This window comes from Augochlora pura, chromosome 9 (assembly GCF_028453695.1).
Source record: "Augochlora pura isolate Apur16 chromosome 9, APUR_v2.2.1, whole genome shotgun sequence".
NCBI lineage: Eukaryota > Metazoa > Arthropoda > Insecta > Hymenoptera > Halictidae > Augochlora > Augochlora pura.
In genome coordinates this window covers 11,582,089-11,601,101 of record NC_135780.1, presented here as the reverse complement: position 1 = coordinate 11,601,101, position 19,013 = coordinate 11,582,089, and the positions used below count along the sequence as shown (strand labels likewise).

The 19,013-nt window shown below is 49.8% G+C and overlaps 3 protein-coding genes across 4 annotated transcripts in view; 2 read left to right on the top strand and 1 right to left on the bottom strand.

The window, feature by feature from the left end:
• Nucleotides 1–3,624: 3,624 nt before the first annotated feature.
• LOC144475140 (protein PTHB1) lies at nt 3,625–15,981 on the bottom strand. Its single transcript, XM_078190718.1, has 23 exons — nt 14,338–15,981; nt 13,210–13,364; nt 12,785–13,108; nt 12,345–12,460; nt 11,708–11,878; nt 11,275–11,516; nt 10,931–11,139; nt 10,587–10,861; nt 10,313–10,507; nt 10,150–10,251; nt 9,501–9,627; nt 8,099–8,439; nt 7,949–8,037; nt 7,139–7,403; nt 6,729–7,042; nt 6,526–6,656; nt 6,080–6,257; nt 5,770–6,018; nt 5,298–5,543; nt 4,536–4,828; nt 4,293–4,463; nt 4,058–4,195; nt 3,625–3,960 (listed from the first exon to the last, which is right to left on the bottom strand). The coding sequence occupies exons 1-23, from the start codon at nt 14,492–14,494 to the stop codon at nt 3,721–3,723; spliced, it is 4,728 nt and encodes a 1,575-aa protein (XP_078046844.1). The 5' UTR covers nt 14,495–15,981; the 3' UTR covers nt 3,625–3,720.
• LOC144474755 (dynactin subunit 5-like) lies at nt 8,184–11,227 on the top strand. Of its 2 annotated transcripts, none has more exons than XM_078189973.1 (5): nt 8,184–8,388; nt 9,132–9,331; nt 9,414–9,601; nt 9,704–9,815; nt 9,885–10,153. In XM_078189973.1, exons 2-5 carry the CDS (start codon nt 9,275–9,277, stop codon nt 10,080–10,082), a joined length of 555 nt encoding a protein of 184 aa, XP_078046099.1. In that variant the 5' UTR covers nt 8,184–8,388; nt 9,132–9,274; the 3' UTR covers nt 10,083–10,153. The 2 variants fall into 2 exon arrangements, with proteins under 2 accessions (XP_078046099.1, XP_078046100.1); XM_078189974.1 differs by lacking the exon at nt 8,184–8,388 and adding an exon at nt 10,196–11,227 and having other exon boundaries at nt 9,167–9,331; nt 9,885–10,116.
• Picot (putative inorganic phosphate cotransporter protein picot) overlaps nt 11,504–19,013 on the top strand; it is a 30,453-nt gene continuing 22,943 nt past the window's right edge. Inside the window, exon 1 of the mRNA XM_078189972.1 lies at nt 11,504–11,588. The gene's annotated coding sequence lies outside the window, so the exon portion shown is untranslated. The remainder of the gene's footprint in view (nt 11,589–19,013) is intronic.

Sequence of the window (19,013 nt, the reverse complement as noted above, 5' to 3'; positions counted from 1 at the left end):
TGAGATCGCAGCGGTCTATCGCCGCGGGGGGTACATCCTCCAGAGTTCGCCAACCGAGCGGACACGTTCGCTTTTGCTTTCGCGTAACGAGCGCAAGGCCGCCGGAATTCCACGGGCGTCCTCCAGCCATTTCGAGTCTCCCTCTCTCTCTCTCTGTCTTTGTCTCTTGGACGGGGCCCATCATTGGAGTCCAGGAGCCCCGACCATCGAGAACACAGTTGGGCAGAGTTTGCTCGTGCTAATGAAGAAACGGCTTCAACGTCCTCTATATCTCGACGCGGTATCCTCGCCGTTGAAGAGAGCCAAAGTTTTGGTAACTTTTACTCTCGACCGATCCAACGCAGAGAAACAATGCGTGGCTTTAGTCGGGCCACAAGGGATTATTAAATCCGTCGCGGCGGTGGTCTCTGCGTCTTTCCGGTACTCGCCGGTCTTCTTTTTGCGCGTCCGGTCAGGTCTTCCGCGAGCGACGGACGACGGACCGTTGGACGGCGCAGGACGCGTTTCTTCTCGGTCACAATTAGACGCGACGGAGAAAAACCATGCCGGCACCAACGGACAGGTTCCAGGCGCTCCGCAAGCTGCCGCGGGACGGGGCTGGCCGCGAGTTTGTTTGAATTGGGAAAATAAACCGACCACGAATGCTGAACAGACGCGGACGCGGACATGGGTCCGGTCGGTCGGTCGCGTAGGATCTACGTGGTCGGGAATTACGCGCGAAACAGAGTCGCAAATCTATTTCCGGCGCGATCCTACGCCTCGACACGCACCTCGTCGCTACGAGAACGACCGGTGTGTTTCGGGCTCGAGCCAAGGTCGGGCTATAAATTTTCCGAGGGTAGCGGAAACGAGTCATTAGCAAGACTCTCTCCTTTCCCTCCTCTATCTTTCCATTGATCTCCGGGACCCCCTTGTCGCACGGCGCGGCAGCCGGTAACGATTTTCCTCGAAAAAACGAGCGAGCGGACGCGTTCTCGCAATGATTCACGCGATCCGTCGAAGCGATCGCTGCTTTTTTTTTCTTTCTGCCACGACGACGTAACGTAATTTCTGCGCAATCTCTTTGCAGGCCCTGGCGAGGCAGAACGATCGAGCGAAGGAAAGCGTGAAGTCCGCGAACCCTGGTTCCCAGGGGTTCGAGGATAAGGGCCCGAACCGACCATGGGCCCTCTCGTTCTTGGGCTGCACGGTTATCGACCTCCGAGGAAGAGAGGCAATAGGTATTTAGGGTAGGAGTCGAGGAGCAAGGTAATTGGTCGGAACGAAGTCCTGAGAGGATTCTTCTAACCGCGCGGGCCCTCCGGCCCCTCGTTATCCCCGATTACCGCTCTCACGGTGACTTAGTCCTCGCCGGGCAGCTCCATTGGTGGTCCGGTTCACGGTGATATGGAGAATTCGGCAAGGTGGTCCGCTCTTAAATCATGCGTGCCGACAAGATACCTCCCTCTTTCCCTGTTGCCTTCTTCCGATGTACTATTACCGCGATCTTGAAACTGAAGAATCTCGTGGAGAAACCCTGAAGGTATCTACGCTCTGTAAAAAGAGAAAATCTCAATTCGCCTGTTGCACGTATCTCCCCCACGACGGAATGGACCGTGGCCAAAGGCGCAACCCTAAACGATAGCATTTCCCTGCTTGTAACGCATCTGTCGCCAGCAGAAGAACGCGCGCTCTTGTTCGCGCTTCGAATCCGCGGCGTAGCGGGGTTTCGAGGTCGTTCGAACGCGATTCCAAACGACGCAATCGGGAGCATAAAAGGAAGAAGGTTGTGGCGTGTACGGTACGCCGTTTGTAATCTTGATCGGGTTTCCGGAAGCGACGTATCCTGCCGTGGTACGGACGAAGCGAGAAACCGGCGAGGACAGAGGAAACGTGCGCGAGAAAGAGAGCAGAGAAGGTGCTCGGACCGAACAAGGCAAAGAACCAGCCTTTATCGGCTCGCTTTCAGCTTGAAACTAATTAGCGACCGTTGTGCAGCGTTCGCCATCAATTGCTTCCGGAAACGACTCCGAGGAAATAGAACAGAGATTTCCCGACGACGAGGAATTTTAGGCCAGATTTTTGACTGAACAGCGTGTACCAAGAATTTTCCATCTGCTAAAGTAGGTGGGCAAATAATTTTGTAAATAACCATTGCATGAACAATCATTTTACAGGAGTGCAGGTAATAGGGATGAACTGGAGGTAGTCCATTAAAATTGCGCCAAAGAAATAGGACAGAGAATTCCCGACGACGTTGATAACTCCTGGTCCAAAAGATTCACTCTGTCCACATCCTACTGTTATAAATAGAGAAGTTTTTCAGGGTAAGTTAGAAACAATCGTATAAATAACGTGTAACCAGAGATTACAATGAGCAATCGTCCCGTAGAAGTGCAGCCAATAGGGGGTCCATCGTAGTCCATCGGAATTGCGCAGAGAACGATGCAAAGAAAAATGCGAGGACGCGGTTACGTCGCAGCGAATTCGCAACGGTAATCGTTCTCGCGACGTATCGTGCTGCTACTTCCGGGAATACCGATCAAGGAGCTCTGGACCGTGGTTCCGCGTAATTCGTGCGCTTCTTTTGCAGGCGGTACCACGTTCGAAGCGAACCGGAGCGATGCCAGAAGAATCATTCGCGTCGGGAAAAGAAGATGAGACGGGCAGAGAGAAAGGAGAAGAAGAAGAGGATTCGAGGGACCGTTCGCGTCACCGGTAGATGTCTCATCGAGGATGCGGTATTTCCTCTAACGCGCTGCGCTTCCGACGATGAACGAGCGTTCGTCGAATCGGCCTCGGATAAAAGCCACCGCGCGATAAAACTTTCGCGATCGTGCCAGAGGCACGCGCGTTTTTCACGTCATCCGAGGATTCAGAAAACGAACGGGACGGTCAAAGCATGACTGTCAACTCGATTGCAAGTTATTTTAATGCCTGGAATCGTTGGTCGCGGCGCCTTGTCGGAAAAAAGAAAATCATTTAAGTAGAATTTATGAAAAAGTATATGCAGGTATACCAAGATGCAGTATCTTGTGTCTAGAATTACCGTATAAAAGATTACCGTTTAGGTTTAATTTATGAAAGTGTGGAATACATAGTTTAATGGAATAATCCGCAATCGGATCGCAGTTTTCTGACTTTGGTCCAGCAACGAAATTTCAAGTAGACGCTCGTTGGTTCCGCGCTCATTATTCGGCCAGAAGAAAATCCACGGACAAAGCTGGCACTGTGGAGTCGGCTCCTTGTCGAGCGTAGACCTCTCGGCTGGCGTTCCTTCGATTAATTAACCTCGGAAAAGCAGAATCGCGGCGCCTCGTGTCTTGCGTCCGAATGAATCACCGAGGCGATCTGAGCCGAGCCGCGTACGCGTCGCATAGCACCGCACAACGTTTCCTCGGGTTTCTTCGCTAAATACTCTCCGGAACAAAATTATCCGATCGTTCGCGACGCACGAGCTGTTACATAAATGTTACTGTTCCCCATGATCAGTCAGGATCGCGGCACGCTCACTTTGATTTTTCGTGCGTGTCGGATAGCGTAGCATCTTCTAGCAATCCTGAGCAAAGTACGCGTCCCTGGCGCCGTTATCATGAAGTAGGGTCTTTTAAGTGGTAAAAGGAAGGGAAGTTCGAAAGCTCGGAAGAAGTTAAAGAAACTTCTATTTCCGAGGATTTAGCGATACAGCAGTGAACGTCGGTGCACATAGAAGTCCTTGGATTCCCGTTGGGGGTCTATTGTTTAGCCCAGGGAAGATTCATTTTGGTCACCGGGTTCGACCTCCACGATGTCGGACCCATTCGTCTCGTCTACGCGCTCGATCGCGTGTGCCAAGCGTTTCTTGAGTCTAACCAGCTCTTTGGTAGAGGCGATGGGCGCCATTGCGTTCCATGTCGATGGTTTCGACTCGGAGACAGCGGGCTTCTTGGAAATGGATCTGAGTACGGTGGTCAGCGTCGCGTCGGCGATCTCTTCCCAGTCCTGGTGTGCAATGAATCGACAGGTGGCGAGAACGTTCGAGGAAAAGCTGACTTCTCGAGAACTTTCGAGATCTCACCGAACAGAGAAGTCTACTTACGAATCGGTCGCAGGGACAAGCGTCGAAACCGATTGCAGCCTCGATCGCCGCATACTTCTCTTGGCTCGTGTTTATCCGCAATAGCAATAACAGCAATCTACAGCTACCGTAGAGCTCATGGCTGGTTTGATCTCGCTCCTGCAATGCGAAATGCATATTCGAAAAAACTTTGTTCCAAATATTCTTGCTTCTCTAAGTCATGTGCAATCTTGCAGGTTTCCATCCGCAAGCTTACCGCTCTGGCAGCAATGAGATCCTCGAGGCGTGTGAAAATGGAACCACAGGTCGCTTCCAGGAGAAACGGCAGCCCGGTGTCAGCAAGGGTTGCAGTGTTCCTTTCGCGCACGTTACGCAGGATCTTTTTCTCGATGTTTCTCAACTGAACGGTGAGCAGTCCGATTTCGTTCTACCATTAAAAAAAAGAATGTATAACCATGAGTTTCCGGTAGATTAGTAGCGAGAGGGATCGCAACCTCACCGTTATCCCCTCGATTTTTCGGCGAGCCAGAAAGTGAGCCTCTACTCGGGATTGGATCAGTCGAAGGTGATTCTGACCGATAGATGCCGACAGACCCCCTGGCGATTTCTCTTCCAGCCTGTTGATCAGCTGTTGGACCACCAAGGTCGTAGATAATCCGTCGCTCGACTGCACACGATACCGATTGCTCGCGTTGCCGGAAACGATTGTGACCACGTTGCCGTTGCCCGAGTGCCGCAGCCCCACAGCGTTCCAATTCTGCTTCTGCCCCTGCGTCCTGTTGGTCGTAAACTCTGTAAAAAAGGGTAGCAACGTGTCATCTTTTATTCAATATCTTTATTAAATCGATCGAAGCTTCGATCGCCGAGTGACCACCCCTTGAAAAATTCTTTAAATTCGAAGCAATTTATTCGACAATCTTTTTAGACCCTTCTGATCATCAACCGTGCGAACCAAATTTTGCGAACGAAATTTCTCGTCGGGGCTAGTTTAGACATTCTGTTCCTGAAGTATAGCGATTACGGCGTATACTGCCCCTTCTGAACGTGGGCCGACCGCAAAAAAAGAAAACACCGAACAGTCGTACCGGGACGGCTATTATCGTATTAGGCTGCGGCAACGTATGGCGTATCCTGCCGACTCTGCAGCGGGCCGGAACCTCTCGATCCTGATCGTAATTTCTCGAACACCGTAGGAGATCCTGGCTGTCGGCTCGCCTCACACTCTTCAAGGAATTGGGATCGGGCAGAGTTCAATGCTTACCGGGGAACAGATGGTTCAGACCGACGAGTGGATCGTTGCGTTTAATCACAGTTGTAAAGGCGGTCGCGCTTTCAGGTGGACAGCACTTCAGCATCATCTTCAGCGGCAATTGGCTGGTCTTCCTGACGATCCGGAGCCGTCCATCTTCAGAATCTCTCCGATAAGTGACGATCACGCTGATCCCACAAGAAATCGGCGGCAAATCGCCATTCACGTAGACCGTTGTCTCCAGATTGTATCGACCACCTGGAAGAAAGCAATTATTATCCACTTAACGTTTCTAAATACTATTTCTGTGTGTTCTAGGAAAGCTGAAGTAAAATACTACGAGTAGGTGTGGTCTAGACAAAGTGGTCGTGGTTTTCTTGCCCCTGCTTTTAACAGTCATCCTTCGTTTCTCTCTTCCAGGTAAATTTTACATTGTTTCGCCTAAACTATAGTTAATTCTAGAGATGATGACTCCGTTGCTTACGTAGGTTCGGGACAACGTGAAAATCCTGTGTCGCCACTAGCGGCTTGCAAACTTCCACGCAGATTTGAACGTCAAGAAGGCACGCGTACGAGGACAGCTCTATGGACACCTTGCAGGCAATTGGTCGATCCTCTTTGTCGTGGCTATCGTCGTCATCGTCCATGGGCCGGCCCAAAGACTCAAGATCAGGCGAGACGTTTATCGCGACAATCAGCTCCGCATCTGCCATCGCGTCCTTAGCTTGATCCTCTGTTCAAACGCGTGCAATCGTTACCGCAATACTCTGCATGGAAACTATTGCGCGACTTACCCGAAGACTTCGTCTTTTGCAAAAGTGCTCTGAGCTCCGCGAGCTGACTTTCCGCTGCCGTGTAGTCGTATCCTCTCGAGTGCAGGGGTGGCGCCACGAACAGGCCGGGTTCCGCACCCAGATAACAGGCCTCCAATCGGCCGTCGTCAGACAACGCGATGATCGCACCTTGTAGATGCTGAAAACAGAACATCAAGGGGATCATCACCCGCAGCCGGAGCACGGTGTTGGCTCGTGCCGCAGACGAACCGTCGTATCGAGCCAATTAATAACCGGCAGTTAGTATCTTCCGGAAAAACGACGACGGGGCAACCTTGCTCGGCGCTGCGCGCGGCGATAACCGTCAGATAACGTTGAAACGATAATTGCCGGCATTGTTCGCCCAAGCTTGAGCATGGTCTTTCGCTTTGCAGCCCTCTCTTAGCGGTGCAACCCGCGAGTTTTACCTGTAGGTGGGCCCTGGCGATGGCCACCGGAGCAAAGGGCAGCTGTGCCGACCACTTGAGTCTGGTGCCCTCGTAAATCATCAGCGTGCTCGTGTCAGCCACTACGATCACCATCAGCTTTCCGTCCGGCTCTGTAATCGATTAAGAAGGCTCATGAGAATTGAAACTTCCAAAATTATGAAAATGTGTCTCAAAATTGTTACCAATAACGTATGCTCGACAACAAAGCGGCTTATACTCGAGTCTCTTGGCGTACTTGACCAACGCGCAATTGTCCTTCAAGCAGTAAAGGTGCCGTTCGGCGAGGACCACGATTCCCGTCTCGAAGCTGGTCAGCGTAACTGCCTGGATGTCCAAGATTGCTTCCCCGATGTTGTAAGTCCAATCGGGCTCCAATCGGTCCGCCTCGACGCGACCTTGTTCCCGTTGTAGCAGGTCGTGGTCGACGTTGTTGTCGACGGAGTCTTCGCTGCCACGTCTTGCATCCCTTCGCATCCATTCTGCCATGCTTTGGTACCTGTAGTAACTCCCTACGCTTGTAAACCAATCTCAAACCCAACATTTATTACTGAGTATTTTTAGGAGAAGGTACATAAGAGAGAAGGGAACATGCCTGTAACACTCGATGTACCAGGATGTGCTCGTGGTGACGAACAAGTCGTTCCGCGCGACGTAGACGATGGGCTCGGGTAGCAATCGGTTCTTGAGGACCTGTTTGAATGCAAATATTTCCTGTTCGTAGAAGAGGAGCGTGCCGTCGATGCACTGCACGCAGAGGAAGTCCCTACCACGGACGCCGCCAAAGGGTCCCGTGGTCAGGGACACCGGGTACCGCGGCAACAAATGCTCGTATGCAACTTTCAAGTCACAGCGATCTCCTGCCGAATGAGACTGAGCGTTTACGGGATGAATCTGTGTCGGCGAGTCGACCAGAGTCGATCGTCTTTTAGCCAGAAAAGAGAAAGGTTCTCGTCAGGCGCAACCGAGAATCATCCTCGGTAAACACAACCGTAGCGATCTCTGAACTCGTCGCGACGTTAACCCGTCGTCAGAGATGCATCGAGAAAACCGCTTCTAGCAAACAACGCGCTTGTGATCCACCTGTCCCTTTCGTTAGGCAACCGGTTTGACACTTCGAGTTCCTTTGCATAGACTATCTCCTGGTCTCAGCGTTACCCCCTTAACTAGGCAATCCGCATGCTCATTTCGTACCCTTTTAACAAGGAATTCAGTCCGTTTGAGCCATGTCCCTTTGACTAGGCAACCCGCCTCGACATCTCGCGCCCCTTTAACAAGGCAACCCTTTTTCCCTAACCGCGAAAAATCAGTGATAAATAAAACAAAAATCAACAGTTCATGACCGCGGCTAAACTTCGAAATATTGTAGATTTAGCAATATATAAATTTTTCTTCAATAACAAACCGTATTCCGTGGAACCATCCGCCAAATTCACGTTGTAGACTACCAACTTCGTGGAAGTCAATATCGCCAGCCGAAGATCCTGCGAGCCCCTGAAATCAATCATTTTTTTATTCCACGGATTTAAATTTCCCGCGACGTGTTGGTACTCACGAGACGAACTTTCCGGTTCGAATGTCCATGATGCAGTCGCCGATCCTCATCTCGATCATCGTGTCAGTGGACTTGTAGTTACTCGGAGCCTTTGTTTCTTCGACCCACTCGGAAGAAGGCCTGTAGATTCTCAGATAACCGTCGTGACTACCCACCAAGAGTACATCCTTCATTTCTTCCCCGAACAACGGTGTCACCAACAGACATCGTCTATCAAATGTCTCGTTCGCGCCGCACGTGGTTCTCCACCACTCTTTTGTCTTGAACAACGACATCTCATCTGTTCCCAGGTAAGATTTGAACAGCCGAGTCCATAGATTCGGGACACTTGTGTCGACGATCTACGACGACGTCGATGACGATCCGGTTGCATACCTTGTTAGATTCTAACCCACCCTCCCACGTCTCGTTTCCATGGTGCCGGGACATCAAAACATACGGAACAAATGGGCGCTATTAATTTGATACAGTCGTGCGTTCGATGGCATCGAGGACGAACGGTAATTTGAGTACCATGGTTTGTTCTTCGGAATAAGAAACCTGTAATTCGCGTAATGATAGTCTACTTCTACACTGTGTTGGTGAAAGGTTGCAAAGATGGACACGTACTGCCATGATGAACGTATTACAGGCTTCTTGTTTCAAAATGCAAACTGCAGGCTTTCATAGAAAATATAATTTCGTCTTTAATTAATCTATAACCCATATAGAGTGAAATTAATGAAAAGTTAACTTCGCTTAGAGTGCGTGACAATATGTCATGATATAGAAGCGCGCGAAAATTCGGCAGATTCAAATCTGATATCGAAGTTCATATTATTGACGCAAGATGACGACAAAGTTCAGATTTGAAACGATTTCCCTGAAAGAACAATTTTAAATAAGTATATACCAGTAATAATAAAAGATATAAAATATCACAGCGCTGAAACCAAAGGTTGCAACACAAACTTACCGATGAATCCAATTAATTGATCTAAGACGAAACGCCCTTTTGCCTAGCAATTTATCATATTCAAGTTTACCGCTATAGCTGCTTATAGTGTGATAGACTGCGCAACGCGTCGCCATGATCACATGCGCAGTTCGCAGTACATCGCCATGACAGACGTGTCGTAGTGACAGAAGAAGCTTTGGATTCAAAGTATTCGTTGTGATAATACATTTACGATTCAAATGAACATCATGGAACCTCAGGACGTTTATTACAGCAAAGCAGAATACGTCGAGACGGTGAGTAGAAAAGAGTTATAATACAGAAACGGCTGTTAAACAAAGGGCAGTAGTCATAACCTCTCGTTTTTCTGAGTTTCAGGCGTCGGGAAATAAAGTTAGCAGGCAGACTGTTCTATGCGGTTCCCAAAATATTGTTTTACACGGGAAGGTGATTGTACAATCAGACGCCATTATTCGTGGCGATCTGGCGAATGTGAGGACTGGACGTTACTGCATCATCAGCAAGAATGCCATTATTAGACCTCCCTTCAAAAAGTTTAGCAGGGGGTTTGTACTCGTTGATTTTCAAAGGACTATGGTTTAGTCACATATCCTCGATGTTAAATTATTTCCACGACTTTGATCTACAGTGAAACTTTTTTTATTCAGGGTTGCCTTCTTCCCACTGACAATGGGGGATCATGTATTTGTCGGAGAGCGTGCAGTAGTAAATGCCGCGATGGTCGGTTCTTACATATACATTGGAAAAGACGCAGTAATTGTACGTACACTGGCGACAGTTTTATTTGCAGCTTTCCACAGCATGAAGTAACACGATTTCATTATACAGGGAAGGAGAAGTATCCTCAAGGATTGCTGTTATATCGAGGATGGCGCGGTGGTACCGCCGGAAACTATTGTGCCTCCGTTTTCTCGGGTCGCTGGCAATCCGGCGAGATGTGTCGACGACCTTCCCCATTGCACTGTCGACCTGATGCTAGAGTTCACGAAAAGTTACTATCAGCACTTTTTACCGACTCGAGTTTAACCCCTGCTGTTGTACATACCTTGTGCATAGAAAGGTTTTCTATTTATTACAATTTCTACTTGTTCACTGCACGGGCTCGATTCCTTTTTCTGTATCCGGACATTGTTCGACAGCGCTATCGAACACCGGTTCTCCTAGAGGCCATTCTATCTTGGTCGGCCGGTGTCTCCTACGGAACGACAGAAAGGATTAGAAGAGTAGAGAACTGGTTTCCTTGGCGACGACTGTACCAGTTGTGCCACAGCAGTTCCAACATGAATACGAATAGACTCAACAACGCTCCATAACCCATCGAGACCAACGCGAAGTAACACTCGGTGATCCCGATGCTGATGAAATTAGTCTGTCCCTGGCACTTGGGCCTGCCTGTAAACAGCAGATGCTCGTCCCTGTGTTTTAATCCGGTCTCGTGCAGCCGAAGAGCTCTGAAAACCGTCCGAAGCGATTCACCGGCCGACTCTACGCAACCGGACACCTCCCCACTGTGCCACCTACGAATCTTACGCGTTCCTAATCAGCTCCCTGTACGGTGATCCTTTCTGAATCACCAGCAGCGGATCCTTGTGATTTAGAAAGTCGATTTCCTTGATGCCACACTTTTCATCCTCCAGGAACGTGTTCTGTATAAGGTGGTAAGCAGCGCCTAGATCTGCGTGCATCGCAAACAGCTCGGTTCTCATACGGTATATTCCTTCGGACAGATTCATCCAGGTGTGTTTGCCACCTTTCGGCTCGATCTTTTGTTCTACGATCTCCCTTTTGATCGGGTCCCGAAATTTCTACATAGTCGAAGCACTCTTAGAAGAGTCATAAACCAGAGAGGGTATCGGGCAGCTGCTCTAACCTACCGAGAAATAGTGACGAGCATAGACGATATCTTGCGCTCCCAACTTCAACGGAGAGGTCAGCAAGTCGGCCGAAGTTTTAATCATGTCAGTAGAGGACTGAAGCAGGGTGACGATATTGGCCGTGTAAGAAGCGTACAGGCTCATGGCGGCGATCAGTAGCATGAGTGTGACGATGCGTGGTGGAACTCTGTATGGCTCGTAGTAATAACCTGTTGGATTGGCGAGCAGAATTACAGTAATGCCTTGATAATAGTCGCGCATCAGCTAATAGTAGAATATACTTTTTGTGGATCCATAGACTTTTGACTACCGGAAAACCGTGACAATTGCGAAAGCTAGACTACCTTGTTGGGCCACGGCGCCCATCAGGACCATCAGGTTGTCGCTGAACGTTTGTTCCGCCGGGTTCAACGACTCCCAATACTCGGATGTACCCCTATAGAACTCCCATTTGGTCGACAAGACCAGCATTACTAGGACCACCAGCAGAAACACGCCTATTGCGTACCAGACGGACCGGTGAAATGGCAACGTGAAAATGTTGCTTACCGAAGACAGCAGAGGTTGACGGAATATGAAGGCCCACCTGTGATACAGCTAGTTACAAAAATGGAACAATCCCCGACTCTGAAATTACCTAGAAATACCTAGAGCAAAGGTACGTATCACACGGTTTCTCATAGCTTTCTTAATTAGATTTGTTAAATGGTTGATGGCTCAAATTACTGAGTTGGGGATTTTCCTATGTAAATACCTTTAGTACGTGTATTCCCTCACCGCATTCGCGTGTACAGTTGGACGTACTCCACTATGCCCAGTCGCTCCGTCACGATGAACAAGCCTGTACCACCTATGTCGATCTCGCGACGCTGCAGCATCCCCGTCATCCCACTCCACGTGCCGTTTTCGTTCCCATATCCCCACGAGTTTGTTGTACAGATATCTATACTGGAAGGTAAGCGTTTGCAAACTACATGTAACAGTAGTTTACGACAGTATTCGAACACTTTTTAAAACGTAAAAAGATTGTTAAATAGATTGGTGTTTTAAGTCTTTTCATCAGTCTTTCGAGGTTAAAGGATATTCGAATAATTTCGTGAGCCAGCGTGTGTCCTATTTTCCTCGAGACGTTTTACCGCCTCCGCACAATAGACGGCCCAGCCAACCATGACAACCGTGTCTCCCCACCGCGATCACTGTCTTCCTCGACAGCTCCGCGCGACGCTAACGAGGGAGAATAGTGTCTCCTTCGAGGAGACTCATAGACCGGCTAGATTTTTAAATTCGATTAGATCGCCTTGGTGACCTTGCGCCAGATGTTTCTCTCGCTCTCTAATTCGCGCATTCCACCGTTAAAGACAAAGGTGTCGTTGTCGTTGGAGGTCACGGGGAAACAAGAGAGGGACATACTCACGTCGCGTTCATTCTAGCCACCATGATCAGTACCCAGGCATAATTGGCCTTCGTCACGGCATCTATATGCTTATTTCCGTAATCGGTTAAGTGGTTGATCGTATCGGGATCGGTCATCTATGAACGCAAATGCACCCGGCTGATTTATCGGTGCGCGGACTCACACTCGTAAATCCACCGTCGATCCCGACGGCGCTAACCAGATACCATTCGATTCGATTCGTTTTGTTTCGTGTACGGCCACCGTTAGAAAAACGGTGGGAAGATTAGAAAAACCCCGTTATCTGATCACGGAGATTTTCCTATCTTATCAAGGTGCTAGGGAATAGCGCGCGCGCGCGCTTCTACGATCCATCATTGTTGATCGATCGACCCAATGGAAAGAACGGTCGGAATCGACTGGATTTCGCGCGTATGCGCCGCGAAATTATTCTCGGATACCACGATGCAGGACTTTAGCAGAGTCCCGCGTAGATCCCGTCGGCGTCGCGATGTCGGAATCGGTTGCCCCGTCTTCAGTCCACGATCGGTCGTCCAATTCCCTCGATCCTCCAGTACCACCTCGCTCGAAAGACTTCGCCTGTAGATAGACCGGATCTCGGTGAAATTCTCTCGAGATACCGCCACGAACACCTCGCTGTCCGGGAGAATTCTCATGTCTTGAAAGATATCTGTGATCGACTCGAGATCGGACTGGTTCGACGATCGCCGATCTCGAAGCAGAAGCCATCTGTTCGGAGCCGCGAACATCTCGGTCTCGTTCGCCTGCGAACAGCGACTCGTTGATACACGAATATAATTGTGATTATTTGATTTATTTAATTCTCAGTGAAATTGAAGAAAAGAGAACTGTATCCGGATCGCACCGATAACAGCATCGGAATCGCATAATCACAGTCCAGGTCCAGCACACGCAACAGTTGATGATCCTCTGGGTCGCCCAATCGATCATCCGAATTTAGATAGATCTCGTGGATCAACCCTGTCCTGGACATCTCGCGGGACAGTCTGATCGCATCCTCTAAATCCGAGACACGAAGCGCGATTAATTGAAACATTCTCGCGGCGAAGGAAACAATAGGATCGTGTGCAAAGAAAAATTCTCCGGCTTATAGTTAAGCGCAAAAGCGAGTAAGGTCGTCTCGCGATACTTTGTAAAAATGTTAGAACGAACGATCTATCGTCTAGTGATTCACGACAAAGGATTTAGTTGGCAAAGTTTTTCAGTGGCAGTCACAATTTCAGCCGTAAGCCAACAAGTTATCGCCGGCGACGTAATCTAATTGTATCTTTGCATGGAGGCTCTCATGTTTCTGTTTGATTAGCGGAGCCATTGAAAAGTCTTTTAATAGATACCAAACGAGTAAATTGGTTTTCTTTGTATAAACAAGTACGTACACCGATAGTCCATCGCGATTTAATTTATCTTCGCGCAAAATACGAGAAATCGCGAATCGGTTAAACGCGAAATCGTAATTTCCGGAGGTGTCGCAAGGGTTGACAATCTCTGGGTATCGCTACAAAGTATTTTGACATTTTATCTCCGCGGCGAAGACAAGAACATTTATCTTTCCATCGGTGACATCTGCTTTGTTCACAGTTGAAAATGTTCGAGCACTCGATCACGCTACACGACAACCATAGTTTTTCCGTATTGGGTGACAATGTATTGTTTTATCTTTGACGAAGCAGAGAGAGAGAGAGAATTTATGGCCTCTGTCTATGATTCTATTATATCTCTGACGTACACCTTTTTCCGTGTTCAATTAATAGAAACAGCTCCGTCTGCCGTGTTCACGTTTTCGTCGAATCGGCTTCCGGCGAGGGTAGCTCGTTCTCGCGATTGCGTCCGAACCGACTCAGCCTCTTCCGAGAGCAAGAGAGAGAGAGAGAGATTCGCGGTTATTAAGCTCGACCGCCTACGCAAGACTCGCGTGTTTGCACCGAGCTTGTCGTTGCGCAATCCCACGATTTCGACCGGCCAGTTGTCTTACCTCGTTCGAGCCGACAGAGATGCGCCGATACTGTTATCGGTGGGAATAGAAGATCGATCGAGTCAACGATGAAACGCGCGAGCGCGTCGTCGAGTGCCAGCGTCCGAGTGTTCTGGGAAATCGTCGCGAAGACGAGAAACCACCGTACCAGCTGCATCGTGCACGAATCGAGCACGAAATCGTCGGTCGGGGCTACTCTTGCGGACGAGCTACGTCGCCGACACGCCCACGCGAGAACCGACGGTCCTGAATGATTTACGATCGGACGTCTGACAACCGGCACCGAACCATCGCCTTCGAAAATAACTGTCCACCGAATCGGTTCCCCGAATCACCGGTATTCGAAATGATACGCCCCGTGCATGCTAGCAACCGATCGATGACGAAACGATCCCCCGTGACAACCTAAAGTTTCGACGAACCACCGTCTACCGTACCGGAACCAATAATAGTTCATCCCTTGTAACGAAATCTAATCTCCTCGATCATGACGCGCGGAGCGTTGCGTTAATAAGCCGACGATATCTGAAGTGTTCAGAATTTCTAACAAGAAGCAGCGCAGAAGAAATGATTAGGCTTCGTTGTTCGAGATAAATCGTTGTGCGGTTCATGAATTATGTCGGTATCGCCACGAACAATCGATCGGACACAATCAATTGTTAACACCAGTTAATCCCTTATTTTCGAAAGGACGTCTAGTCATCGGTGTAATGTTCAATCGCAATGGAAATCAGTGTTAATCTTGTCCCCGAATAAATACCATGCCGGAGAGTCGAGGAATTAAAGCGAATTCCTTCTCGATCAGGGAAAGCGACGAGGGGGCGACGTAAATATATCTTCGCGGGAATATAGATTTTTTCGTATCGTTTCACGAACAAGATCGTCCGGGCGTGCTATCTCCGAGCACGAAAGCCTTCGATAAGTTAAAAATGAATCGTTTATCGATGCGTTCTGTAAATTATATTTGCGACACGCACGTTTCGCACGTGTCTTACGAATAAGTGGCCCGCAAGTGCACGATTCCCGATAACACACTCGAGTTCGAATCGGTGATCATTATGTAAAATAAAAATCGTGCGTGACGGTTAATCTAACGGTTCGAGCTCTTTGAAATATGCAGATAAAGAAAACAAGCGACTGATGGACCGATAACGAAATTATATCATAACGAAAATGTATATTAATTCACACTAAAACTAGCTAAAATGCTTAAAACGCTTAGCGAAAAGATGTTGAGAGAAACAAATAAATTTCTATCATCGTAGTGAAATATCTCGAAGAGGATCGTTTTCTAGCCGAACGATGTTCTCCACCGTCGAGCAATTAAGCCAGATATTTTCGTAATTGTCGAAGTCGTCGCTACGCGTAGCCGAACAATGTAAAGTCTCGAGGCGGCTCGAGCAGCGATAACGGTGGATAACATCGGGTTACGATTATTGTCGAGCCGTGCTCATAACGGTTCCCCAGATTTGACGTCGACGGGAAAGCGGTTGGTGGAGAAGAGAGGAAGAGAAAGGAGGAGAAAACCGCGAAACAGGTGGTCCGGGGACGCGAACGCGGGGGGAAATCCGACCTTGCCGGAGGATCGCATCGGCGTATCGCGTGACGAGTTGATGATTGACACGTGCGTCGAGCCCACCGACGTCTTATCGTCGGGGTCGGTCGTTCGTCCGCCGTGGAGGAGGAGCGAGAGAGACTCGGTTAGGTGCTCGGCGGCTCGTCAACGCCGACCCAAAGCCGAGAGTGTGGCACGGTGATCCGATGCGCGTGCTAAGGATTGCCGGATTTGCGTGAAAATTTGCGCGCGAACTACTCCCCCTTTCTCCGCCGGCTTTTCGCGTCGCAGGTGCTCGTCTATCACGCAACGTCTTCGTCGCCGCAGATTTCTGCACGAACACGCGTCCGGTGGCATTTACACTGTAATTTTGTCATGGAATAATCCTCCCGAGTATCATCCGGACCCGTTTCATTACAACGATCCTCGTGAAACGGCTATTCCAGCTTCTCAAACACCTCGGCTTCCGGTAGCTTAGATGCTAATTCGAACACGCGACGAGTCCCAGTAGTTTCGCCGCTAATCCGCGACAACTTTGTCATGGGAATTCGCAGACTCACGCTGCTAATCGCCTGGGATGCACACATTCCATGGTAAACACGGTTAATCGTTTTATCGCTTCAATTTCCGAAAATCAACAGTACCGCGGTCATATACGATATTTGCAATCTAATCTCAGCGCTTTAACGCCATTCGCCCAATTCGCCATAGCCGAGGACCATTCTCCGCTGTCCGACTGGATGAAAATCCGCCCGGTGATCCCGCCTCGATCTCCCGGTCGCCGGGGGGATATCTCGTTGATCTCGCGGTTATCGCGCGGCAAGTACCGCGGCCGGTGTCATTTATCTTGGGCAACCGTAGCCCGGTGCCATTGCCATAATTTACTTTCCTCGTTTATAGCCGGATCGCGGACGTTCACGAGGCACATCGGTGCAATCGCGGGCGACAAATAATGGAACGGCGCGCGATATCGCCGAGGCGAGGCGTAGACTTTGCTCCCGTTCTCTCGCACCTTCTCGAGCGTACGCTCGACGCCGGTGCTGCCGAGGTGTACAACGCCGGCTACGCTTGCGTCGCAAATTCCCTTCGGATCCGACTTTCTTTCGAACAACGGATCAAAGAGAGGCGGGTTCGACGTGACGTCAAACACGAGACCACGACGGCGACGACCGCGTGATGAATCGACACCGTCTGTTTGCCGTGCCGTTAAAAACAGGCCAGCGTGCGACAATAATCGTGACAAATACCCAATCGTTCCTTTTTTAATCCAACGGAAAGTCTCCGGATCGCGGAGTTCTCGTAAAGAGTTAAACGGCATCGGCGATCGCGAGCAAACAAAACTCTGCCGATCCGTGATCCTCGTTCCGACCGGACGGAGACCCTTTTCTTTAAGGTCGCGTTTCCGTCTTTGACCGCTGCTCCTCGGTTATGTCAGGTTATGTTATAACCTTACCCATAAGGTTAACAACGAGTGATTCGAAGGATCCTCGGAGGCTCGAAACGACCATCGCCGAACACCATGGTCCGCCGACCAACGGTTTGTCGACCCACCCACGAGGTCGTCGCGAGATGTCGGGCGGGGCACTCCGGGGAATAGTTGATTTCCATCAGCGTCGGTCTCGTTAAGCGCGACCGTTCGTGATCGGAATAATTCGTCGGGAGGCAGACCGTACCGGCTTCTCTCTCTGTCTCTCTTGCTCTCGCTCTCCTCTCTTTTCATCTCTCTTTACCGCTGTCCTCGCAGCCGCTCCCCCATTGTCGCCGCGATTTTTCGACCGTTCCCGAAGGAGATCCACTCGGTCGCCTTGACCGTGGTCCACGGCTGTTCTCGTTATCGCTTCGAAACTGTTCGCGCAGGTGCCCTCGATAATCGCGACCTTTCGCGGTAGCTGACACCAAGGTTCCGCGGCCCTGTCCACAACGCTGCTGAATGCTAATAAACCGTTGCGATACCGCCGCGTTTGAACTCTTCGCCGAGACCGGGATCATCGCGCGACGCTACCGAGCAGTACGCGCTGTTTTTCCTACTGACCGAAGACAAAGAAACGAAATGAAGTAAAAGATAGTGAAAGATCGATAGAAAGAGTCGTGGTTACGTCAGAGAATAGCGGGGATATAGCCAGTTTGAATTTCGAGCCGTTTTCGAAGCAGCTTTCGAGCATCGCCGATCGCCGGGAATCCCGGCGTTACCTTTCGCCAATCGGTGTCGCAATGCGAATCTCGCGGGGTGAGATTGGCGGGGAAACGTGACAGTAGGTGTCAATCAGGCCATGCTTGAAAGATCGAACCGAATGAGGGTCGGCCGCCTTGAAAATTTTGACACTGCTCGTGAAAATGTCGTCGGAGCCGCGGCAGGCTCAGATAACATCGACGTTTAGAAACTGCTTCGTATTTGCTCGAAGCTAATTCCGAACTACTGGAACCGCTAGATTATTCATTCGTGTTACGATAAAAGGTGAGCCCACGACGTTCGATTCCCGCGTCAAGCCGCGACTTGTCAGAAAAATCTCTCGTACGTTCTCCCGAACGATCGTCAAATGCCAAAGGTAAATATGGTCGAGGGCTTTTCAATAAGTGGTTCGATAGTAACGGATCGATCGAGTAGTGTAACATTTCATGTACAGCGTTGTTTTTAACAGAGATTGTATTTTATCAGATCTTTTTAACTTTTCTTGTAACCATGGATAAGAATGACGTCAACCCTTCGACTGCCGCGTCACCGAACTGTTCATCATTAAATTCTTCGTCCTCGCTGTATTAAGATCTACGGAAAAATTAAGAATATTGAACAAGTAATTCGTTATTATCGATTTTATTAATCCAAAACGCTCGAACTTCGCGAAGTCTGTTAGAAGTGGAAGCGTTGAAGAGCCGGCCACCGGATCAGGTAACTTTCCTCGTCGGAGCCGAGGATCGTGATAAACGGGAACATGTCGGACCGTGTCTGCCGGCGATCGAAGGATCGCGTAGAACAGGCTGGTGGAGAGGGGGGGGGGGGGGGGGGGGGGGGGGGAGGGCAAAAAAGAAAGAGGGGAGCGGGGGGAGGCGCGGGGGGCGGTGGGAGGGGGGGGCGGCGGGGGGAGGAGAAGGGGGGGGGGGGAGGGAAAGAGGTGCTGGAGGA